Source organism: Macaca thibetana, chromosome 2, assembly GCF_024542745.1.
Source record: "Macaca thibetana thibetana isolate TM-01 chromosome 2, ASM2454274v1, whole genome shotgun sequence".
NCBI classification, from domain to species: Eukaryota; Metazoa; Chordata; class Mammalia; order Primates; family Cercopithecidae; genus Macaca; species Macaca thibetana.
In genome coordinates, this window is record NC_065579.1 from 177,197,047 (window position 1) to 177,224,805 (window position 27,759).

A 27,759-nucleotide genomic window follows, 5' to 3' on the forward strand; every position below is an offset into this window, starting at 1 on the left:
AGTAGAAGTTAGAAGAGTTGTTTTAAACTGCTGACCCAGGTTGGGAATTTCTTCTACATTCCATTTTTTAATCTCATAAATTATTAATTACCCAGAGTGTAATTTAGATGTACTACATTATTTCTGTAAAACTGCTTATAAAGAACCATATGCATTTATGTAGATTTGGTGCAATCACTACTGTGTAATAGGCCAAATACAGTGTAATAAACTTACCCTATTATTTCAAACAACCTTTAGAAAAAGTTTCATTAATCTTTTCTTAAAGAAAATAAACAAAAAGAATATTCAAGGCCAACTAAATAACAATGCTTAATAGTCATTCGCTTAGCAAACTTTAAGGAAAAAATCTATCCCTGAATATTGCACATCATATTCCACAGAATAGTAAACTAAAATTGGTGTTAGCATAGCAGTAAAGAACCTTATGATGCATCACACAGAGTTTTAAGGTAACATTGGGAACATAAATCTTTCAGCTCTGAAATACATTATATCGATCCAATGTACTTAGGTACTTTTGTACTTAGGTTCATTAAGTACTCGACAAAAATGATTAACTTCATATATACTTCTGATTAATCCAATATTCTTAAGAGAAAGAAATGATAATTTTATCAATAAATATTTATGAAATATTTTTTGAAGCTACTCTCAAAATACATAGGGGTGTGTGTGTGTGTGTGTTTACCATTTTCTCTATGGAAGTTTACAATTTAAATCCAATTTAAAGTTTATAGTTAAATCCAATAAGCAAAGCAATGCACATTTCCTAAGTGGTCAAGCATTAAAAGGACACAGAATTAAGCTAAAAGCTGCACATAATTAGATATGGTTACCACAGGCAAGAAGTTTACATCCAAAGTCAGTACACTTAAATGATCTAACATATACCTAACACAGCCAATATCAGAACAAAAATTAAATGTAATAGTTTATAGGTTAACAGAAAAATAATTATATACACCTGATAAAATAGAAAAACTGCATTGTAAACTACAGAAAATATTACAGAATGAGTCATAAAGATAAAAAATAGTAAACAAGCATATAAATAAAAGGCATACAATACCTCATTACAGAAGACAAACGATACATGTCAATTATCAAAAAATAATTGCTAAATATCCACTTTCAAAAGATAAAGACTCTCAGATCTTATAACAAACTCCAACTGAAGTCTATGTGTCAGCTGCAGATCCATTCTCCTTCCAAAGTTCCTTCAAGAACATCAAGTTCACCTTTACTAATCAGAGTATTCAGTAGCAATCAGTCTCCTACATCCAAACTTGATCACAAAAATCCATCAAAGTGCATAACAAAGGAACTTCCAATAATTAAAACACACACACACAATTGTTACTCAATTCTATGTTGTTAAGAAGATAACAACTAAAACAAAATAATCTAAAACAGTTAAAATGGATTTCTAGAAAAAGATATTGGTACATGATAATCAATCATGAAAAACTTCGCAACATATGTAAACATTCTAAGAAGTTATTTAAGACACTGATCTAGTAATTCTGCTTCTAGAATTTTATCATGAGATAATAAAGTTTAAAAAATAATTGTGGAAGAGTAAAATGATTGAATATCATACAGTCAGTAAACTTCAGTGTGAAAAAGACATTCAATGACTTGGAAAAGTATTCATAATATAATGAGAAAAGCAATTATAAAACAAGTAAACTATAATAATTTTTAAAACATATATTATAAAACATAATACATTAAGTTGTATATAATATATATCATCGAAAATTAGGCATCATATAATTTATTATATAATCTGTGTTACATAACGTGTTGAGGGGTGTGTGTGTATTCATAGTATAGAAGCACACTCACAAAGCTGAGGAAAGTTCTCTTCCAAACCTGAAACAAGAGTGATTATTTTTCAAAGAGGGGATTATCAGTGAATTTTCTTTCTTCTTCATGACTTATGAATGTTTACATTTTTCATAATTTTTATGCATACACAGGAAAATGTTATTTTCCTAAGAGGTTAAAAATTAAAATGACACAGAATTAAGCGAAATGCTACACATAATTAAATGTGGTTCCCACAGGCAAGAAGCTTACATTAGAAGTCAGTATACTTAAAGAATCTAACATATACTTAACACAGTAAATATCAGAACAAAATGTAAAGCAAATGCAACAGTTTGTAAGTTAATGGAAAAATAAATAATTATATACACCTGAGAAAGTAGAAAAATCCCATTGTAAAAGAGAATGTTATTTTCCTTGAGTGAGCATAAAAATATGTCCTTTTCCTTGTGTCAGCATAAATCCCATCAGAAAAACAGTTTCCAAGCATAGAAAACTAAAGTATCCTTAATCAGTTCTAGAAAATTCATACAACTGTGATAATAAATACATAACAAACTTAGTTACTACAAAAAATCCACAAATCTCTCCCCTATAAAAAGTAATAACAATAACAACAAAAACATTGCTTCAACTAATTTGGGAGCAGATACGTAATTACACCAAATTTCTAGGCAAGTGAACTTAAATAAATTCAACCAAATTTTTAAGAAACAGTAAATTTCTATCTGAGTAATCATTAAGTCATCGTCTCTCGGCTTCAGAGGCATTTTTCTGTACTCTGCTCTATGGCAGTAGGACTGAACCCCGTCAACCCACATTTCTGCTTTGCCAGCTGGCTCCTTATAAGGGTCTTACAAGGCTTCCTGAATAAATGAAAGCACACCTGATGCCCTTGGACTGTAATCCGTATTAATGATGGGATATTTTAATGCTGTAAATAACAATTTCCTCCAGTTTTATCTATAAATTCAATTCAATTCTAATCAAAATACCAGTTTAACATTCTTTTAAAACTCAGTAAACTTACTGTAAAACTCACAGAAAGAATAACATTTCAAGAATACCTAATTCATTCAATAAAAAGATCCTTGAGTAATAATTGTCTTAGTGATATATAATATACTATAATTCTACAGTAATAAAATGTTGCGCACTAACACAGTAACAGAGAAATAGATCATGAAACAGAGGACAGAGCTCAAACGAGACCATGTTTACATGAGAAGTAAGTATCAAATAAAGTGTGCATACGAAATCAGTGCAACTATTCTGGCTGTTCAGCAGCAAACTGGCTTACTATATGAAGAAAAATAAAACTCTCTCTCTACATAAGCCCTTTATAAGAAGACTGATCCTCAAAGAATATTGATTTAAATATGAAAGGTAAAATTATACATTAATACATAGTATAAACAAATGTCGCTGAACAAGGGCTGGATAAAACTCCTTAAATAAAAATCTGAAGTACAAAATATAAAGAGAAAAATTGGTAAATTTGATTGTGTAAAAAGTAAGGATTTCTACTCAATACCATAGATAAAATCGATAGATGACAGGTTTATATATGTTATTTGCAGCATTAATATCTGTAAGAAAAAATATAGACTACATAAACAATCCTTGAAATGGATAATAAGATAGCTTCTCCAATTTTTAAAAATACTCAAAGGTCATAAGGACATTTTCCAGAAGTAAGTCGAAACAACAAGTATATGAGAAGATTCACAAACTCATTAAAACATAAAGATACTGAAACAGCGCTAGAATAACATTTTAGGCTCATTAGGCAAAAAATGAAAAAGCAATTTTTTCAAGTATCATTAGGGACGTAGGTAAGAAGCCTTATACAGTGTTAAAGCAAACTAAATATGGCCTAAGAAAAACACTGTACTTCTATATTTGAGTCCTTGTGGATGAACTGTAACCTAGCTTAATAGGCAGACAAGATTGAAAACCTAACTTACGAATATGCGCCTGTAACAGTAACTGAGTCTAGGCCACTCCCAGAGTCCATACTTCAACCATGCAGAGGCTGCTAAGTGTTCAAACTGTGTTCAAATAAGGTAAATGCCAACCTGTAACCAATCTAGCTGTTTCTGAACCTCACTTCCGATTTCTGTACATCATTTCTCTTACTTGTCTATAATTTTTTTCTGACCATGAGACATCCCTGAAGTCTGTGAATTTTCCGTGATTCTGGGGGCTGCCCGATTCGTGAATTGTGCATTGCTCAATTAAACTCCTTTAAATTTAATTCAGCTGAAGTTTTTCTTTTGACAATACTACTGATGAAGTGAGTAGACTTTTGCAGCCATTAGAGAGAGCAATCTGCTAGCACTTGAGTATGCATATACCCCACAACGTGCACATGCATACACACACTCACAAATACATATATTCCAGGGAAAGAATTGTCAAGTCTATAACTGGAAACAGGTAAGTACATTCATCAGAGCATGTTTTGTAGTAACTGGAAACTGGAGATAATCATTAGGGATAAATAAAATGTAGTGGATCTAAACAGTGAAACATTTGCATCAATCAGTGTTAAAAGAGTCAATGTACACCTAGCAACAAACACAGATCGTAAAACAAAGTGATGATGAAAAAACAGTAAGGATCAAAATCAGATCTACGGTACAATGTCATTTATAAAAACCAAAATAACATAGTCACAAAACAATCCACATTGTTTAATAATACATGCAAATTAAAGTTTCCCCCTCAAACACAGTAGAACAGTTGTCTAAGATGAACAAAGAGGAATGCGAGTAGAAAACAGTATTGAATAATAAATAAAGGCAAGAGAGGACTTGCATAGACCGATGATGATAATGTGGCACTGAAATAACCAGTTTTAACAGGTTGCTGTGATTGGACCTTCCAGCCTCAGGGGCCACCTCTTTTCCACAGAGTGACAAGATTACTGGATCTTCAATAATAATTGTACATCTTAAAATAATGAATAAGCATACTTGGATTGCTTAAAACACAAAAGACAAATGCCTGAGGGGATGGATATCCCATCGACCATGATGTGATTATTATGCATTACAAACCTGTGTCAAAGTATCTGATGTACCTATAATACATAAACCTACTAGGACCCACAAATATTAAAAATATGTGTATTTTTAATTTTCAAAAGACTATTGGATCTCACTTTTTATACATAAATAAACCATTCTAGAGACTTGGATGTCTGGGTAAAGGCACATGAAAAGACTGAGCTTCCTTCTCATTGTGGCAAATTGAAGAACAGATTCAAAGTATCTTGGAAATATGATATTATTTTACTCAAAGCCAGAGTTTTATAAAAGCTGATCAAAGATGTTATTTACTTTACATAAACATGTGTAGCAGAGATCACAAATGAAACCACAGTATTTATTCCCACCAATTTGTATTCTGGCCCTATCTGTTCACTTTTGTGTAAGGAGCAGGAGACAACAGAGTTCCACTGCATGACCGATGATGAGTTTTCTGGAAATGGACTCAAGTTGCCTCCATTGTAGATATGGAAATACCCAGCCATGTATGGTAAACTGCTAAACCCTACAGAAGTCTTTTCATTGAATTATGTAACAATAAAAAGTATACACTGATAGAGAATTTTTCCAAAATAAAGAAGAAAGGCTATTCACAGTTGACCCAGTAACAAAGTCCTCAACATTGGAAAGATGAAAAGAAGAGGGGTTTTGACTGTAAGTCCCAGAAATAGTTGAATGCGGCTACAGATCTGTAGGGAATTAAATTTGTGCATGAGGGTATGGAAATCCGAGTTAGCCTAATTTGTTTCGGTTTATTGATGTTCTATGAGAAAATGACAAATTAATGCACTATTGCTAGATTAGTGTTGAGCAAATGAAAACGTTTTCTTTGCTTAGTTTTTACCCCTTTAGGTTGTTTGAGATTATTCAGAAAAGTGTTCTCTTTAGTTCCCCGTCCAGTCTTTTTTTTTTCTTGACGTAGCGTTTCACTCTGTCATCCAGGCTGGAGTGCAATGGCACTATCACAGCTCACTGCAACCTCTGCATCCTGAGCTCAAGCGATTCTCCAATCTTCCTATTTCAGCCTCCCAAGCAGCTGGGACTACAGGCACATGCCACCATGCCCAGCTACTTTTTGTATTTTTTGTAGAGACAGGGTTTCACCATGTTTCCCATGCTGGTCTCAAATTCCTGGGCTCAAGCGATCCGCGGGCCTCGGACTCCCAAGGTGCTGAGATTACAGATGTTGAGCCACCATATCTGGCATGCTCCCTCCTTTTCATTTGTTTTTCTCTTACTCACCTAATTTCTATTCCTTTGTGTTTGCTAACCTGCCACTGAGAATGATGAATTACTAAATGGGATTCAAAGGGCACTTAGAGGTAAATAAAAAAGTACAGTAAAATAGCAAGTGCAGGCAAGGTCAATGTTGGTTCTCCTTATATGAGGCTGTTTCAGAGCATATAAGGCTAATTTGTTTTAGCTAAAAAACAAAAACAAAAAAAAATATTTAAGCTTAAAGGGGACAGTTCAAATTTTCTAACTCTCTGACTAAATTCTCAATTCTTTTGAAAATGGAATCTCTTTATCTGAAATTCTTTTGCTGGAGTGGGCTCAGAATGTTATCTGGCGAAGCCGTCTAAAAGTGGGTTTAGTATTAGAACGGGAGCAATTCCCAGTGAGCACCGGAAACAGGATGAAGAACATCATTGTTATTCCTCCTCCATGACACTCTCAACTCCAGCTTCTGTTCTCTAATCCATTCTACACACTACTTTGGTGTAACTATCCTAAAGCACAATTCTTATCGTGTTACATTTCTGCTTTAGAGAATATCAGGTCTAAATACTTCCTTTGCTGCTTTAGAGAATATCAGGTCTAAATACTTCCTTGAATGGCATTCAATGCTTTTCATGGTCTGACACCAATTAACTTTAATTTCACTGTTCTGTGGGAGATGCCGTCAGAGCTCTGCCCATTTCCTTAGACGTTTCAGGGTGCTCTAACATCAGCTCTGCGTGTGAAGGCTGGGTTTTTCTTCTCCATCAAAACTGCAGAAGGCTTCTCTGTCTGTGTACACATCAGGTCAGAAAGTGCTGAGGAATCAACATCCCTAGAGGAAAAGCCCTCAGCAAATAATTAATGGAATTTAGTACACGAGACGTGTTTTATGTGATTTCCTCAAATGTCCTGGTAGGAATAGGCTCCACTTAATCAATGGTGTTAAGTAGCTTAATAGAGCACCCTTTATTGCAGCCATCCTTTTTCTGTATCACTTCCCCTCCCCAACCCATGCTCCCTGAATCTCCCAAACAAACTACCTGCACTTAAAATTCCTATCTCAGCATCAGCTATGGGGAAACTGCAACTCAAACAATTGGTATGAAAATTATTCTAGGAACCTGGTATCCTAGTGCTTGTATTACTCACTGGCCAAACGGTAACAAGGACTCCGCCGCTGGTGGTAAGTGGGATGGTGATAACGGCTAACATCCTGAATTATCTCAATTGCCAACATTCTTACCTGTGGTAAACTGAAATATCACACAGGTAGAAAGGCTGTGCTAGTTTATGCAAAATATCTAGGACTGGAGAAAGTTACTCTTCTATAGCAAAGGAAATTAAAAGACAGTGGTTATTGTTAAGTGCCATCAATGTACTAAGCAAAGCAAAAAATGACACACTCAATTTAGCCAACCTCCAAGTCACAGTATGGTGTGAAATACAAAGCTTTCATAATAGCATCTATAAAGACGCTTTTCTCCTGACCCAAAAGACAAATAGGAATGCAAACCAAGATCAGGATCTGACTGTGCAATCAAGCAAACTGCAAAGAAGAATGAATCTGCAGTATCATTGTATCTCTTAAGTAAGTGACAGATGGATAAGGTTCTAAGTTATTGAATAGAGATGGATATATATTAATATATATTGAGTCCCAGATTTCCCTAAAACATGTGGACCTACAAAAGTGGCTCAATCACTCTTGCTAGAGGACAGCAGCCTCCCTTTGCCTGGGGGACATTCAGAGGCCTTACCTCAGATGTCTGGCAAGATGAAACCTGCCTTCTTCAAGCTCTTCCTTCCCTCTCTTCTTAAGACTTCTAGGCCAACTATTAGAGTCAATTCTCAGTTTAATCCAGCTATAAAGGTTTTCTCCCTTCATTGTGAGGGAAGGGATTGTTCATCAAAAGACCTGCAAGGCCTGGCTAATATGAACTGGCAAGAACTGTGAAACCATGTCTGGGAATGGATCTCAAGACTAGTAGAAAGGGAGAGAACGATGGAAGGCCAGGTGAGACAGAGTTGTTTGATATGAGATTATTCACCTATGACTCAGAATTAAACAGCAGCTGAAATCGGCTATGAAATGCTATTAGCATGCTTCTTGGAAGTATGTAGATAAAATAATGACCTAGAATAAAGGAGTTAAAAATACCTGTATAAAGTTTTGATGAAGGGGTCAAAAGATTCAAAGACATAGTGACATGGATTTATTAAATAACACTAGAGAATCCACCAGCTGGCTATGTTCCTGTGATGGTCCTAAAGACAAACTCTTCCTTAAAGCAAAAGAGAAATGTGCTAATGAGGACACTCCATCATGAAAACTCAGTCTTTTTTGTACTTTGTAGACTATATTTGAAGATTGGGGTAGGATCTGCTTATGAAATCATTCCCTAGTTTCAGTAGAAATGATGAGGTTTAAGAATAGCGGAGGCCAGATGGCAACACTTAACTCTAAGAGGGAAGGTTGATGCAATTGCCAAAAGTGGCAAAATGGGAAGCCAAGCTTGGGTGGCAACCAGGGAGTACTAAGGCACAGAGATCTCTGGAACTGGCTAACAGACCATGATGTGCCCAGAAAAAAGATGAGGGAAGATGAGGATACTGACTATAAACTCACTAATAGTTCTCACCTCCAATAAAGAAAAAATCATTCTCCAAGACCACTTTCCACTCTGCATCAGGTCTCAGACCCCGACCACATGAACTAAATGCAGGCCACATATCTCAAAATAGTCCTTACCAAAGTACTCTGAAGAACTGGTTCACAGATACACCAGCTCATTTGCCTCCCGGGTAAAATAACTTTGAGGCACTTCTCAAAGACATTACTCGTACTTACATCATTTTCTCAAGGTGTGTTTATGGTTAGGTTCCAGATTCTCTATAAAGTATATTATTGCCAAAATGAAAATAGCTATTTTAACTTTTTGGCACTTTCTATTCTCCAGCTATGCATATAATTCTCTTGCCTAATATTTTTCTCTACTCATTCAAATTCTATTCACATTTTGGCAAACTTTCAAATACTTCAAATACTACATATTAAGTAAATTTTCTCTAATCTCTCCAAGCAGAAGTGGTCCTCTTTTTTGTCTTTTTCTATGTTTGGTTTTGATTTTTTTGTTGTTGTTTTTCTCTTTCCTGAGCAATGTATTTATTACCGAAAAACAAGTCAGGACAACTGGATATCACATGCAGAAAAATGAGTCAGACCCCTTTCTTACACAATACACAAAAATTAATGAAAAATGGTTCATAGATTTCAATATAAAAGCTAAACTATAAAAATCTTAAAAGAATTTATGGGAGTAAATCTTTGTCACTTGGGATTAGTCAATGATTTCTTAGATACGACATCAAAAGGAAAATACTATAATAAAAAGAGATTAATTTCACTTTAAAAATATCTGCACTTCAAATTATGCCATGAAGAAAGTGACAACCCATTGAATAGAAAAAAATTGTTATTCACACATCTGCTAAAGGACTTGTATCCAGAATGTATAAGTATTCTGCCAGCTAGACAACAGAAAGAAAAATAACCCAATTTTAAAATGGGCAAATAATTGGAATAGCTATTCTCTAAAGAAAATAGACAAATGGATAATAAGCATATGAAGAGCTATCAACACCATTAGCCATTAGGGAAACATAAATCAAAACCAAAATGTAAAACCACTCTACACTTACTAGGATGCCTACAAACAAACAGCAGACAATAACAAGTATTGGTGAAAATGTGGAGCAACTGGAACAGTCAAGCATTTCTGGTGGGAATGTAAACTGGCACAGTCACTTTAGAAAACAGTGGAAAATTTTCAAAATGTTGAACATAGAGTTACCAAATGACCCAGCATTCTATTCTTAGGTATGTACTCAAGAGAATTTAAAACATACTCTTCACAAAAACTTGTACATGAATGTTCACAGTGACTTTACTCATACTAGAAAAAATGTGATATAGTCTTACAATTGAATAGTATTTGAGAATAAAAAGGAATACTAAACAAGTAAAAATGATCACACAACAACATGGGTGAGTCCTGAAATAATTACGCTAAGTGGAAGAAGCCAGACTCAGAAGACCACATATATTATATGATTCCATTTATACAAAATGCCAAGAATAGGCAAATCTATAAAAACAGAAAGTAGATTACTGTTTGCCTAGTTCTTGAGATGGGAGGAAAGAAAGACTGTTAATGGGTACAGAGCTTCTGTGGGGTAATATAAAAGCTCTAACAATAAGAATACCATGCAAATAACCAGTGCAAGTCAATGAAAATCATTGAATGTTATTGTAATCAATAGTTTAACAGTAGTTATTGAATGAATAAAATCACTGTACTAGAGACTTTTGCAATATAACCTTTAGTTCTCACAAAAATCCTATGAGGTAGGCAATATTATTATTCACATTTTACATATAAGGAGACTGAGTTTTACGGAAGTTGAATCTAACATCCCAAAGTCAGAGAATTAACAAATGGCAGAACTGAAAGGCAAGTGTTTTTGGTTTTTTTGTTTGTTTGTTTTTAAATTTAGAGACAGAGTTTCACTTTTGTCTTCCAGGCTGAAGTGCAATGGCGGGATAGCAGCTCGCCGCAACCTCCGCCTCCCAGGTTCAAGTGATTCTACTGCCTCAGCCTCCCAAGTAGCTGCGATTACAGGCATGTGCCACCACACCTGGCTAATTTTGTATTTTTAGTAGAGATGGGGTTTCACCATGTCGACCAGGCTGGTTAAGACACAACAGTAGAGCATGGAGAAAGAATCTAATATTCAGTGAGTAGTTGAGTCACATTTTTGGAAAATACAAAGTATAGTCCAATAAACTCGCACTGCTGAGACTTTAGGAATTCTTAAGCTAGTTGCTATGAGGAGCAACTTTACTACATTTTCTCTATGTCTTTTGGTCAAATATTTCAGTTATGGGGGTATTTCCACATGTAATTTAAAAAACCCAATGTCATCAACTGATGAATGCACAGATAAAATGTAATACAGTCACACAATTGAATTGTATTTGGCAATAAAAAGTAATGCCAAATAAGTAAAAAGAAACATATAACAACATGTTTTCAATACATGTGGGTCATGGGTCATTAGAATACCTCTCTTTATTCAGGCTAAAAGTTAACAGAATTAAATCATTACTTTTCCGAGCCCCCTTATTTTCTTAGCTTCTGAGAACTCCCATGTTACTTGATTATTTATGCTCAAGGATTCCATTATTTTCACAACACCAATCAGGGCTAAGTTGACAGAAATTAACAGTTGATTGAAATTTTGTAACTTCTAGTATACAAAACTTCAGTTACAAGATTCTCTGAGTCTCTGATATATTCCCAGTTACAAATTATCTATACTATGAAATTGAAAAGTTTTATTAAAACTAAGTAAAGCTTGCCTCTGCATATATAAAAAGGTTTCCAGATATCAGAAGTCCAATTTTGTATTATTATTTTGTCAAAATTTTCAAAATTAAATTGAGAACCTCTGTCTAGCATAGTTATATTTTTAGCCATCCAACATTGTAAACACTTATTTTTCTCCTTTATATCTTGAAATTCTCAGCAACTTTGTAGATATTCCTCCTTTCTGGATCTCATATTTTGATTCACTAATGCCATTACATTGCTGTTATCCAAATTTTCTTCAATGATTCCCTGTAAATACTTATTTTAAAAGTTTCTGAATCACCCAGCACATTTCTGCTTTGTTCAATATACTTTCAGTTAAGTCTGTATTTTACTTCATCCAATTTTAACTTTTTTCATCATTGTGGTTCAGATGTTTTTTGTTTTTGTTTTTGTTTTTATTTGAGACAGAGTTTCGCTCTTGTGGCCCAGGCTGGAGGGCTGGAGTGCAGTGGTAGAATCTCGGCTCACTGCAACTTCCGCCTCCCTGGTTCAAGTGATTCTCCTGCCTCAGCCTCTGGAGTAGCTGGGACTACAGGCACGTACCACAACGCCTGGCTAATTTTTGTATTTTAAGTAGAGACGGGGTTTCACCATCTTGGCCAGGCTGGTCTTGAACTCCTCGTGTTCCACCCGCCTCGGCCTCCCAAAATGCTGGGATTTACAGGCATGAGCCACCGCACCCAGCCTCGATTTTTTATATATTTTATTTTTCTCTTCTGTCTCAGGGTTTGTGTATTGGGACAACGTTTTCTCTTTGTATTAAATTTTATTTTAATGCCTTTCTGATCAACTTCTCTTGCCAAATAAATGCTTCCAGATCTTTGTAAAATGTCTCTCGCAGCTTGTCAGGAGCCTCTCTTTAAGGAATCTGAAGCTCTGTGGCATGGTGTTCACTTCACATATCGTCTTTTTATTCCAAAGTCATACCTTTAAGTAGATGGAATGAAAATGCCAGCTGAGTCCATCAGTTCTCCACCCAAAAGCTCAAAAACCTGACAGTTGTATTCCAGCTTTGGGGTAGGAGTGTTATTGTTTCCATTTGAATTCTGCTGGACTAACACTATCTTAGTCAATTCAATGGATCATAGCTATCTGGGCACACTTAGACTTTCTAATTCATCCATCAGGATTAGTTAATACGACCTATGTGTCTCTTATGAGTGCTTTCTCTACAACTTACCGGAAGAGGGGAGAATATGAAGGGAGAATTTTCTTTTAATTACCAATCTGTGAACCACTTCTCTGTGTGTACGGATTGTTACTTTTTCAGAAAGCTTAGGAATATACATATGAAGAGATTCATACTTATTAAATGATGCTCTAAAATTTTGTCTCATGTTCTTTTTACACTATGGAATATTTTTCAATTAAGCAACCTTTTGACACTAATCTGCTGAAATATTTACTCAGGAATTCAGAGAGCATATTTATTCCATTTCATACTGAATATAAATTCGCATAACTATAAAAAAGGATGTGTTCTAAACATTGTTTATCCCTCAGAGCTACCAACAAATGAATTCTCAGTTGATTTCTTCAAAGTATTTTTCATATCACAAAAACCACACTTTGTATTTGTTCCTACTTGTGAGTAATGCTTTTCAACTGACAACTGTTTTTAATTAAAACGCATTCATCTGAAAAGTTATTAGCATAATGTGTTAGAAGGTAGGAAATATTAGGCTTACTGACATGGATAATGAGTTTTTGTTCATTATATATATTTTTAAATCACTGAATTCCATCCATGAAGGTTAAAATAAAGATTATTCAATAAACAGTGCCAACCTCAATCTTTATGTTAAAATTTCTGTCTGCTTTTACAAATGCATCAGCACAGTATCTTTTTTTGGTATTGTACATTCATTTTTGCCATTAGTCTTGAAATTTACCAAAAATGAATTAAGAAAACACTCGGAGTACAAATATTAAACAGAAATAAACCTAATTTCTGTAACTTAAGTGGAAATTCTTCACACACCAAAAACTGTTTCCCTCTGCTTCCTTGGAGGATATGCATTAATGAAAACCATAAATATCCCTTGCATGGATACTGAAAAGCTATAGTATGAATAAATATCAAGTCTATGCACATATACAAATAAAATTCATATTAAACTATATGGAAATCCAAGTAAATGAAAAGAGATATAACATGTCCATAGACAAAAAAAAATACTCAGTAAAGACACATGTGATGTGTCTTTTTGGAGGGTACCATGTCAGCACATATCAAATTTAAAATGTTCATATTCTTTGATACAGCATTTCTACTAGCAGAAACATGTTCTACATAAATACATCACAAGAACGTTCGCTGAGCAGTGTTCTAACTCTGTAAAGCTCAGTAAAATATTAGAGACAAAGATCTCCAATAAGTGAATAATTATGTTTTATCTATACTTTGAAATATATTAATGTTAATATAGTTCATTAGTCAAATCATTCAATAATTCACTTGATAAATATTAAGAACCTGTTATGTGCCAGACAGCATTCTAGACGTAGAATGTACATCAGTAAAAATTGAAGACTAATTTCTGCTTTCACAAACTTTTATTTGGTGATAATTTGTTTGGAAAGAAAAGGATTTTTAAAAACTTATAAAAATATCGTTGGTAAAAAGTGCTCTAAAGAAATAGAAAGTGAGGTTCAGTAAAGGAGCCATGAGTGAATGAGGGAGGTGTTCTTTATGTGAGATAATCAGGGAGCACTTCTCCCTGTGTAGTGATATTTGAAACTTTTGTGCAAGCCACAAAAAAGTCTGGGGTAAGAGCATTAAAGGAAGAGGAAAGAGTAAGATCAAAAAACACAAGTTGGGAGCAAGCACAGCTTATATGATAAACAGCAAGGGGCCAGTGTGACAAGGGCTCAGTGTGTAAGACAGGAAGTGGTTAAGAACTGAGTTCAAAGAGATATTGGGGAAGATCACCAAAGCTGTGGCAGGCTTTTGAGAAGATTTTGGCTTTTATTCTTAATAATACGTTGAACCACTGCAGAGTTTTTGCCACGAGGAATGGCAAGATCTGGCTTACAATTTAGGTGGGTCATCCTGCTGGCTGTCTTGAGGCAAGTGAGGAAGGGACAGCAGTTAAGATGCTATTGAAGGCTGGGTGTGGTGGACCATGCCTGTAATCCCAGCACTTTGGGAGGCAGAGGCGGGTGGATTACTGGAGCCCAGGAGTTTGAGACCAGCCTAGGCCACATAGCAAGACTTCGTCTTTACAAAAAAAAAATAAGCCAGGTGTGGTGGCACATGCCTGTAGTCCCAGCTACACAGCAGGCTGAGGTGGGAGGATCCCTTAAGTGAAGGAGGCAGAGGTGGTAGTGAGCTGAGATTGTGCCACTGCACTTCAGCCTGAGTGGCAGAGTCAGACCACGTCTCAAAAAAAAAAAAAAGTGCTACTGAAACAGTCCAGGGGAAAGGAGACAAAGCCTGGATTAGAAGAGCAGCAACACAGATAACGACTCTGCTTTAAGATTCACTGGACAGGATTTGCTAATGGTTTGAATATGGGGTATAAGAGAAAGAAGGAAGGTGAAACATGGATAGATCAGTATATGGTGATATAGATGGTTGTCTCTCACGTGAGATAAAAGCAACATGCAGAAAACTGTGCAGAACTGGCCCATTTTTATTTTTATTTTATTTTTTTATTTATTTTTTATTTATTTTTAAATTTATTTATTATTATTATACTTTAAGTTCTAGGGTACATGTGCATAACGTGCAGGTTTGTTACATATGTATACTTGTGCCATGTTGCTGTGCTGCAACCATCAACTTGTCAGCACCCATCAACTCGTCATTTACATCAGGTATAACTCCCAACGCAATCCCTCCCCCCTCCCCCCTCCCCATGATAGGCCCCGGTGTGTGATGTTCCCCTTCCCGAGTCCAAGTGATCTCATTGTTCAGTTCCCACCTATGAGTGAGAACATGCGGTATTTGGTTTTCTGTTCTTGTGATAGTTTGCTAAGAATGATGGTTTCCAGCTGCATCCATGTCCCTACAAAGGACACAAACTCATCCTTTTTTATGGCTGCATAGTATTCCACGGTGTATATGTGCCACATTTTCTTAATCCAGTCTGTCACTGATGGACATTTGGGTTGATTCCAAGTCTTTGCTATTGTGAATAGTGCCGCAATAAACATACGTGTGCATGTGTCTCTATAGCAGCATAATTTATAATCCTTTGGGTATATACCCAGTAATGGGATGGCTGGGTCATATGGTACATCTAGTTCTAGATCCTTGAGGAATCGCCATACTGTTTTCCATAATGGTTGAACTAGTTTACAATCCCACCAACAGTGTAAAAGTGTTCCTATTTCTCCACATCCTCTCCAGCACCTGTTGTTTCCTGACTTTTTAATGATCGCCATTCTAACTGGTGTGAGATGGTATCTCATTGTGGTTTTGATTTGCATTTCTCTGATGGCCAGTGATGATGAGCATTTTTTCATGTGTCTGTTGGCTGTATGAATGTCTTCTTTTGAGAACTGTCTGTTCATATCCTTTGCCCACTTTTTGATGGGGTTGTTTGTTTTTTTCTTGTAAATTTGTTTGAGTTCTTTGTAGGTTCTGGATATTAGCCCTTTGTCAGATGAGTAGATTGCAAAAATTTTCTCCCATTCTGTAGGTTGCCTGTTCACTCTGATGGTAGTTTCTTTTGCTGTGCAGAAGCTCTTGGAACCAAAAAAGAGCCCGCATCTCCAAGACAATCCTAAGTCAAAAGAACAAAGCTGGAGGCATCACGCTACCTGACTTCAAACTATACTACAAGGCTACAGTAACCAAAATAGCATGGTACTGGTACCAAAACAGAGATATAGACCAATGGAACAGAACAGAGTCCTCAGAAATAATACCACACATCTACAGCCATCTGATCTTTGACAAACCTGAGAGAAACAAGAAATGGGGAAAGGATTCCCTATTTAATAAATGGTGCTGGGAAAATTGGCTAGCCGTAAGTAGAAAGCTGACACTGGATCCTTTCCTTACTCCTTATACGAAAATTAATTCAAGATGGATTAGAGACTTAAATGTTAGACCTAATACCATAAAAATCCTAGAGGAAAACCTAGGTAGTACCATTCAGGACATAGGCATGGGCAAAGACTTCATGTCTAAAACACCAAAAGCAACGGCAGCAAAAGCCAAAATTGACAAATGGGATCTAATTAAACCATTTTTATTTTTTAAAAAGGGCCTAAAAGACAGATAACAAACTTTAACACAGAAAAGAGTGTAGAATTGGCTTGCTTTAGTTTAAAAAGAAGACTTGGAAAGAGAAAAGTCAAGTTTCTTCTATAAATGTATGCAGGAGCCATAAACTTAACACTTTACTTCATAGATTTTGGTATTATGTGAGTATTTTTGTGCTACCATGTACTATTTGTGTAATTTTTAAGGCAATTTTAAAAGCCTGGAAAAAGGAAAGGTGACGGTTCTGGGAATTGACTTGCCACTTTCAATAATACAAATGCTAAGTGAATTTCCAAATAAAACATCTCAATAGATAGCGATCACATAATTAGAAATGTGCATCTTTAATCTTTATTTTTTAGCAATATAAATACTAAATTGAATTACCTAATTAACTTCTCATTTTTTTAAAAAAATAAACTCTTTGGTTAGCTTACGATACAGGATAGAAAATCTAACTTAGCATCATGATATACTAGAAAAACATAGTCTATGAAAAACCCAGGAAATCTTTAACTCAAATATTGTTCTTTTTGGGTTATTTCTTTATGTTAAATGTTTTAATTTTTAAAAATCTTTTAAGTTTAGGGGTACTTGTGCCAGGTTTGTTACATAGTAAACTCATGTCACGGGGGTTTGTTGAACAGATTATTTCATCACCCAGGTATTAAACCCAGTACCCTTTAGTTATTTTTCCTAATCCTCTCCCTCTTCCCACCCTCCACAGACAGACACTGTGGCATACTACCATGTTGTTCCCCTCTATCTGTCCATGTGTTCTTACCATTTTGCTCCCAATTGTAAGTGACAACATGCAGTATTTGATTTTCTGTCAAAAAAAAAACTATCAACTGAGTAAATAGACAACCTACACACAATGGGAGAAAACTTTTGCAAACCATGCATCTGACAAAGGTCAAATATTGTTAACATTGGGTAATAGAAAACCCACTTTCAGTTGCTATTAACAATATTGAGACAGGGTAATTTATAAAAAAAGAACTGTATTTTGCTCACAATTTTGGAGCATGGAAACAACTTCTCTTGAAGTCTTTCATACTGAGTTATAACATGGCAGAAGGGCAAAAAGCACAAGGAAAAGAGAAACGAAGAGGGCCAAACCTCTTTCTAACAACTGACTCTCACAAGAACTAACTCGGCACAAGAACTAACCTAGCCCTGTGAGAACTGCACTAATCCCTTCATGAGGGTAGAGCCTTCATGATCCAAACACCTCTTAAATAACCCTGCCACCTCACAATACCATTACATTGGCAATTATATTTCAACATGAGTTTCAGTGGGAACAAGACACATCCAAACTATAGCAGAAAGTAAGTTTAGAAAACAGCTATTTGGTGCTAGGCACTGTACTAGGCAGTGCTTATCAAGCTATTCAACACGTGTCGGACCACATCTAGCTCATCTTCTTGTCTGGATGGGTGTAGTGAGGAATGCTTAATGATGATGGTCTCTTCCTAGTACAATGGAGAACAAGAGGACAAGTACCCAGTCTGGGTGATGAGAAATAATTGAATTTTCCAAGAATCTTAATTATCAAGATTATGTATATCCGCCTTGTCTGCCCTTAGCTCAAACCAAGTACACCATAGTTTCCCAGGCTGCTGAGAAAGAGTAGGTCATCTCCTTGACTCCTGTCTTTATTCCTTCCTGGAGACCATGCTAATTTTCATGGCTGCTGCAGGCCACAGAGATGGCTTCTGTCTCTCAACTGCTATAATGTATGACCTATGCTACTCCGTTTGCATCTATAACATGCTCTGTAGTGTATTGTCCTCTGGTTTTATAAACAAAGGAGAAACTGCATAATATAACTTGGAAATTTTAATCAAAATATATGATTTAATCCACAGCCTCAGCACTCTGATTCAAATAAAAATCAAATTAGTTGCTTCAACTTACCTGACTTTCAGGTCTATATTGGACCATAAAGGACACAATATGGCTCCCTCTGGTTATTATTAAGATGTTATGACATATCTCTGCAAGTGAAGGTAATTAATAAACTATAAAATGATACTAGTAAACCAGAATTATGATGGTGATGATTATTATAGAGTTTATATTCTTAATAGAATATATAAAATAAGCATCTTGCTGTCAGAGATTGTTTCTGAAATACTTGAATTCTCTTAGCAAAGAGTTATATGGCTTTTTACTAGGGGGCATTAATAACTGAGTTGATAGTAATGATTATGTTGTAAATGTTACTGATTGATCAAATAACTTTATCTTCAATTAATACTAAAATAAAAAACTTAAAGGCACATTTTGATTTCTTTATGTCACTAATATGGTATAAAGTATGTTAGAACAAAGAATTAAATCAATAGGTAAAAAGTATTACAGTATAAAAAGTATAGGCTATGGGCTAATATCTGGTTGGCAGACTATTACTGACCATGCAGGAGAAAACCTGCTTTCTACTGGAGAGTTTCTCAATTATTTTTTTCTTGAAAATAAAATCCATAACAGTGAAGCAACTAAGGAATAAGAATTTTTTTTTACAATCATAATTCCACTGCCAACACTGAATATCAATTCTTAACTAAGTAAAAAAAAAGCAATGAAGTCAACACTAATATGTAATTCATAAACAATAAACAGAAAAAGAATAAAAGAAAAAGTTGGGTTAAATGAAAAGAAAATTATCAGCCATCACAAATTCTCTTAAATAACAAATTCCAATAAAAATATTTCAATGTTTAATAATGAAGATCTAGATAGACATAATAGACACTAGTAAAAAACTGGCATATCATCATGGAAAAGGCAATTATGATGTGTATATAGCAATATAAATACATATAGTAATGAAAAGTGGATAAAGTTGAACTTGGACATATACACCGAAACATCAATACTCAAATATAATTTTATAGAATCAGGAGGCTCATAACAGATAATTAGATATTAAGCATAAAGGTATCTTTGGAAGATTACCACCCATGAATAATGATGATTCATTTCTCTTCAACTTCCATTGTTTCATTGTTTCATTGGTTCAACCTTAAAAATGCAATACTCACAGTAATTTTTACATGAACTAATATATTACAACTGAGAAAAAGAAACAGTACCTGACTTCACAAAGCTGCAACCTCATGAAAGAGAAAAATGCAACTCAGTATCCTTCAGAAAATCAAGGACAATGAGGGTTACACCAGTATACCAGGATTGTGCAAAGGTTGTTACAGGGGCCCAGAGACTCTGTCTAAGAGGTCCTAGACTTAATAGGTGAGGCAATGGCATTAGTATTTGAACTAGTGCATGAGTACTCTTGGACAAACCAAGAACTAGAGAATGAGAGAACCTCTCATAGGTATACAGAAGCACATGAGAGATTACGAGATGCTAAGATGGGCCTTGTGGTTGGAACATCAGGCTAATGAGGAAAGATGCAATATGAACCTGGGAAAGTGGCACACACCAGGTTTCCAAGATCCTTTAATGTCTGCTAAACACAGTAACTTGAGATAATGACAACTTAATGTAAGTTTTAAAAGTGAGGTCTCCCTGAACAGAACTTTGTTAGAGGACACTGCACGGAAAGGATAAATTTTAAGGAAAAGTAACGACACAAAGACTTCAAAGCTATGAATGTTGAATTTGTGAACACAAAAGGTTTAATGTTAAGACTTTAATTTTTAGTAGTCAATTGGGAAAATGGTGCTGGTCCTCAGAAAAAAAAGTCTGGGTTATAGAAAAGATTTTGATAAGTATTTAACCTTCTAAGGTCATGGAGGTCACAAATGAGATGTCCTAGAGAGAGTAAGTTTAAGTAGTAGAGGAAAAGCAGAGGAGAAAGTAGTGAAAATACTGACATTTAAATAGAAGTTAGAGAAATAAAATAAATGTGATTTTTAAATGTATTTGCATTTAGTCAAGTATTTAAGGAATAAATACATTCCCCACATACATTTCCCACCTTTTAATATTACTTAGTCATTTAAATTATTACCCATTGGAACCCTGTATCATCTGCTTACAATCCTTATTATGTACAGAGATTTCATGTGCTAATAGACAACTTTACACAGCAATGTTATATACACTTTTTATAAAAATCTCACTCTATTCTCAAAAAGTCCCATCATGTCATTAATTATTATTAACCCAACATTACAAATAAAGAAACTAAGGCATAGAGTGGTTAGGTAATATGTCCCAAATCACACAGTTAATAAATAATACTGCAAAATTTTGAATTCACAGCCCATCTTTCAACAGCCAGTTTTATACTGCCTTTGTATATGCTGCACACCTTTGGCTGCTAATAGCTATTTTTGTTTTATGTAATAATTTTTTGTTTTTATAATTTAAGTTAAATTTTTATTAGAATTAAATTCAAAACAAGTGAAAAAAAAACTTACTTTTTTTTTTTCTCTATTTATCAATCAGTAACTGGGCCAGATTCTCATTTACCTTGGACCTGGTATACACTTGTAAAACTGCAGCAATGTTCTTGGGTTTGATTTAGCAATCAAGTGCAACAGACAATAGGATTCACCTAACACCGATTTTATTGAGCATTATGAAAAGGGATATAGGGCATACAACAAAACGCCCTACATGGTGACGGTCAACAGCATAGCAGGACTCCACGGCATAACCTCCAAATGTCCCAGTCACTCACAACTTAGGATGCATGCAGCCAAAAGACACAATGCAGGATGAGTAAAGCCAATCTCAATTCAAGCAATCCATCTTTTCTGGGGCCCTTTAGTCTTTTGTACCTTATTCCAATTCTCTGGTACATCAATACAGATTAATTTTTACTTAGCAAACAATCCTGACAATAAGGTATAGGTGTTTGGTTTGATAAATAGAACTGCGACCAGATTTTCATTTATCTTAGATCTGCTATATATGTACAAATTTCTTGAGTCTTGAGTTTGTGGTGAAAGGAAGCATATCTGAAGATAGAGGAAACATCACTAATCAAATATAAGGACTTTCCTTTTACCACGAATCTATATAATAATATAAGATTTTATTCATTTATTTTTATCAAAGTGTAACTACATTTTAAATACTTAGCATTTTTCCATAAAGCTGGCCTATTCAAAAACATATCTAATATTCCTTTTCCTGACTTTCAGGGAAAGAAAAAGTACATCAATAAGAATTACTAAGACATCTTCATACGGCTTAAACAATGTACTGATTCCTACGTTTTAAAATAGCCAAAATTATGCCAAGGTTACATATGAAATATAAAAGAATGAGAGTGAAAGAATCACTATCAACTTTATGTGGTAGCTGACAAGTAAGGACAGAAATTGTCGTCAATAACATATAGAATATACAGAAGTAAAGTATATATGAAAACAACTGATCTATAAGACACTCCAAATTTTAGATGACTATATCCATTTTAAGAGTCATGCAAAGATAAACTTTGCCAAAGTGCAATAAAAAAAAGTTTTTGCCTGCATACTTATTTTAAAATAGTTGGGGAAAATATCTAAAATATGTACAGGATCCCATCTTCAAAAATCCCAGGTACATCCACAACGGAACATTATGCAGCACTAGAAAGAAATGAGCTATCACATAGGGAAAAGACATGGAATAAACTTAAAGCACATAACTAAATGAAATAAGCCAATCTTAGGCTACATTTTGTATGAATGAAACTACACAGCATTCTGGAAAATGAAAAACTGTGGTACAGAAAAAGATTAGTGGTTGCCAAGGGATAAGTAGTAGTGAGGGATGAACATGCAGAGCATGGAGAATTTTTAGGGCAAGGAATATACTCTGTATGATACTATAATGGTAGACACATGGAATTTTAAAATTATCTGAATCCTTGGAATGTACAATAAAAAGAGTGAATCCTAATGTAAATGATGAACTCTGGTTGATAACAACGTACCAATGTAGGCTTATCACCTGTAACAAGATCATATATTTATTCTTTTTCACTTTCCTATAGCCTTTAATTTTCACAACTTCAATCTACTAATTATATTGGTATTTACAGATACATATATTTTTCATTATTTAATTAAAATGTAAATCTGTAATTAATGTGCTGAACTAAATGCTTTAAATTTATCATTTTACTTAACCTTCCAAAAACCCTAGAAAGGTAGGTAATATCGAGTCATTTTACAGATGAGAAAACTACATATGAAATTGTTATGTGACCTGACCAAAGAAACACAGGTTTATTTTGTAGGGTTAGTAACACATGTAACATATTTGAGTAATCCAGTAATCAATTATAACTCGAATGCATGGCTTACACAACCTTCGTTAGCCTTGATCATGTATGAGTCAGCTGATGATGGAATTTGCCTGGCTTTACAGTTCAGACAACACAGGGTGAGTGCAGACTACTTCATTTCAAGGAATCGGTCAACTCTGGAGTTCCGTATTGTACAGCACAGGTCTATACAGGAAAAGAGACTATTGGTATGGAGGTGAGTATGGAATCAGAAAATCCACTTAGAATATGATTTTATTAATCTAGGGGAAAGATGGTGGTATCATGCACCAGACTGGTTCAATAGTGGTGGTAAAAGTCAATCAAACTCTGGATTTATTTTTAAGGTAAAATCAGATATCTGTTGCTCAATTGAAAATACAGTTTGAAAAAAAGTAAAATTAAGAAGAACTCCAAATTTTTATCTAGAATAACTGAAATTCTGAAAATATAAAACAATGAAAACTGTAGAAGAAACAGAGCGAGGTAGGGAGATAAAGTGTTCAGTTTTTGTTTTCGTTTGTTTTTGAGACAGAGTCTCACTCTGTTGCCCAGGCTGGAACGCAGTGGCGCAATATTGGCTCACTGCAACCTCCGCCTCCTGGGTGCAAGTGAGTCTCCTGCCTCAGCCTCCTGAGTAGCTGGGACTACAGGCACATGCCACCATGCTCAGCTAATTTTTGTATTTTTAATAGAGACAGGGATTCACCATGTTGGCTAGGATGGTCTCAATCTCTTGATCTCTTATCTTTTCATTTTACTTAACCCCCCCAAAAATCTAGAAAGATAGGTAATATTGAGTTATTTTACAGATGAGAAAACTACATATGTCTTGATCCACCCGCTATGACACCCAAAGTGCTGGGATTACAGGCATGAGCCACTGCGCCCGACCAAGGTGTTCAGTTTTAGGTATGTTGGATAAGATGCCTGATAGACATGCCAGTTGAATAGGTACAGTACTAAATGAACAAGCTGGAGTTCAGAGCAGAAGTCAAGGCTTGAAATACAAATTCAGGATCCAATGACATATTTAAAGCCTTGAAACTAAGTAAGACCATATAGACCATATATGGTAATATTTGAATCAAATTTCTGATCAATGGAAGAGAAACCAGCCAGAGAAATTTAAAAGGTAAAAAGAAAAAAAAAAGTGAAATATAGAAGTGATACAATTGTTTTAAAAAACAGGCAGCTATTATGTATGATAAAGGCTACTGATAAATTATGTAAGATGAGGGTTTAACATTAAGTTTTAAAGTAAACAACGTGAGTGTTATAAGTGATCTGGCGTCGAGTTGTTTTGGTGGAGTGGTGGGACAAAAGTCTAACTAGCATGGTTTTGTGAGAGCAGATGGTGAGTACATACCATTCTTTCTTGGAGAGTTAATCGAGACAACATATAAGTAACTTTGCAAGGAATTTTATAGAAAAATATGTAGTAGCTAAAAAGGGATAACTATATTACAACATGTTTATTCACTGATGGATATAATATAATTTATGATCTATTAACATTATTGATATATCATATATATCATAAATTGCAAAACTCATCTTACATGTCAATAATTTCTGAAATATCAAGTTCATTCCTTTCTTATCCCTTTAAATTTCATTTTACAGATACTTTTTTCAATTTATTTTTCAGCATAACATAGGCCGCTAGCCTCACTGCAGCCTCAACCTCCCAGGCTCAAGCAATCCTCCAGCTTCAACCTACTGAGTAGCCAGGACCACAGTAATCAATACCATACTCTATCATACAAAAGTCAACTTTGCTTTCATTATAAAAGGGAAAGAACCCTACATTATTATTTACTTTATGTTTGAATAAGTTTTGATAACTAGACAGTTTAGTCTCACTAATAGTGTTAACTGCTTATGTTTTTAAATACATCATTTGCACTTGTAATCATTATGGGCATCTTCTATTCACAGAACGGCTATCAGCCCTAGCACATTTCAATATTCTGAATAGAGTCACTACACTTTCAAAAGCATTTAATATATAAAATCTGAAATTTAGGATTTAAAAATCTTTTTGTTTTTGTTTTGTTTTTAATTGACACATAATTGTACATATTTTGGGGCACAGTGCAATGTTTTGTATATATATACTAAATAAAAATCAAATCAGAGCATTCAGCATATACTTCAAAAATTTATCATTTCTTTGTGGTGAGAACATTCAAAATCCTCTCTTCCAGCTATTTTGAAATATAGAATACAACAGCTAACAGATGAATGGATAAAGAAAAAAATACATATATATACACAAAAGAATATTATTCAAACATTAAAAGAATGAAATCCTGTCATTTGCTGCAACACGGATGAACCTGGAGGACATGAAATAAGTGAGGAACAGAAAGACAAATATTGCATGATCTCACACATATGTGGAATCTACAAGAGTTGATCTTACAGAAGTAGAGAACAGAACAGTAGTTACCAGAGGCTGGGGGTGGATAGTGAGAGACTGGGCAATGGATACAAAGTTACAGTTAGATAGGAGGAATAAGTTCTGGTGTGCAATTGCACAGTAAGTTGACTATGAAATTTAGGTCTGAAATTAGTTTTCGTTAAAAAAAAGTATCCCTTCAAGGTCATTTTGGAATACCCTGGTTTGTATCCCAGAGTTCTCCTAGGCTTAGGAAATGAACATATGAATACTTATTATTTTTAAACTTGAACTTAAAACCAAGAGCAATATTATACATTTCCTTGAGCTTGAAATACAGAAAAAAAAGAATTACAGAAATTATCCACTGCCAGTTACGTAATATACACTAAAGAGCTTGAAAATTTAGATATAAATTTTATAATTTAATTTCATACTCTATCATTATAATGGATTCATAACAGCTTGACATTCTTTTTTTAGGTTTATGTAAAGCAGACACATGACTTTTTAAATTACCTAATTTTGCATGCTTTAAAACCATTACATTTCAAACATATTTTTGAAAAGCCAAATGTTTCTTTATTGATTTAAAAAAATTTAAGAAGTAAATGTTAAGTTGAAACTAAAATGTGAACTTTTTAATGTACTTAACTCTGAGGCCTAAAATGACATATTTCCATACAAAAATATCTTTCCATTAAAAAAATGTTATAAATACATATGTTGTTTTCCTAGAAACTTTTCCAACCTGGCTCCTATGGAGCTGCAGCATGTACATCCAGAGGAGAAGAAACATCAGGTTCTGGTGAGGTGGTCTCTTCAGTGCCTTCTTGAATTTTCCCCCCTTTTAGCAGTGTTGAAAATAGGTCTGGAAAAGCATAGGAAAGCTATATCAAATTTTCCTTAGGAGGTTTGTTCATACTGTTTTAGCAACTCTGCACAATGAAGGTGCTATATGGTATGACACGAAATATTCATTTTCACTAATGAGTCCTCTCGTGTCATATTAATAATATCTAGTATCTCATGTCATATTAATAATAAGAGTATTTATATAAATAAAAATACATTGAATTAACTCAAATTAGGATATATTTGAAAATATGCATGTGTGAATTAGATCAGAAACATCCTTAGAACTACACATACATATATATATATAAAATGTTTAAGGAAAGTTGAATTGTTATAAATATATATAATATTTAGGATGGTATCCTTTATATAAAATGAAATATGATGCTTCACAACAATCTGGAAATTTTTATGCTATCTTTATATATTATATTTTCAAAAATATTTAAATATAATATGGTCTTTTAAAATATAGAATATATGAAATGAATTATGTAATAGGAAGTACATCCATGTAGAATACCTAAAATAGTTTTATGTATCATATACATATATTCATATAATAGCTAAAATATGTGTAAATGTTTAACCAAAATTAAAATATCACAAGTTATATTTCTAACCTTAAATGGAAAAGATAATATTGTATCCTGGAATTACATATCATTCTTAATTTGTTCAAATAATCAGAGTAATTAATTGGAAAATAAAAACATATTTTGATTTTATTTTTCCCCAGTATGAACTATTCCTCAGGTAGTTAACCTACTTATAATTGTTATAGTTGTTTTCTAAAATACATAAAAATGTTGTTAATGTGAGTATTGTCTTCAGGTTTAGTGAAAATGAACATGCTAAGTATTTGAAGAAGAGAGGTTGCTAAAACAGTAACCATTCATCTAAATGCTCTTAGTGTTACTGGATCATGTAAAATTGTGCAAGGGTTGGGTAGACATTAGAGAACCAATATTTGAATCTTTATGATTGAAAGTTAATATAAAAAGTAAAAAAATAAATGATACCACATCCCCATTTCTTTATGATGTTAGTATATTAAAAACAAGTAATGGAGAAGATAATTTTATAATGCTAGGAACAAAGATAATATTTAAAGTTATTATACCTAAAGGATGTTTTTTCTAACCTCTGTTTTCATATTTAGGATTGATAGTCCTTCAGGAAAAGGACATTTGAATTATGTGGTTATTTTATGGTACTTAATTTGTGAATATTTATTTAAATTTCACTGATCTTTCTAATTATTCCCCTTAATTTATAATTTTATATAAACCATTAATATTTGAAAATACTGTAAATAATGTAAACAATATAAAGTAATTTTTACAAACATTTCTGTGCCTAATTACCATATTATTATAACATAGTTATACATAGGGTAAAATTATACTCAATGGGTAGTTTGTTTAATGCAACAAAACCAGTAAAAACAGCTATTTCTGCTTACTATATTTTGTCTAATAATTCTAGAAATTTGTATTTGATTATTT

General features: G+C 34.0%; 1 protein-coding gene across 3 annotated transcripts in view; it reads right to left on the reverse strand.

Moving 5' to 3' along the window:
• EPHA6 (EPH receptor A6) overlaps positions 1-27,759 on the reverse strand; it is a 932,172-nt gene that overhangs the window by 779,901 nt on the left and 124,512 nt on the right. The window contains exon 1 of one of the 3 annotated variants that reach the window (XM_050778970.1): positions 26,145-26,391. The exons of the other annotated variants lie outside the window; for them this stretch is intronic. Within the exon in view, the coding sequence (XP_050634927.1) occupies positions 26,145-26,192 (48 nt within the window). The 5' untranslated portion in view covers positions 26,193-26,391. Of the gene's footprint in view, positions 1-26,144; positions 26,392-27,759 lie in introns of those variants that run through there. 3 annotated transcript variants of the gene reach the window in all.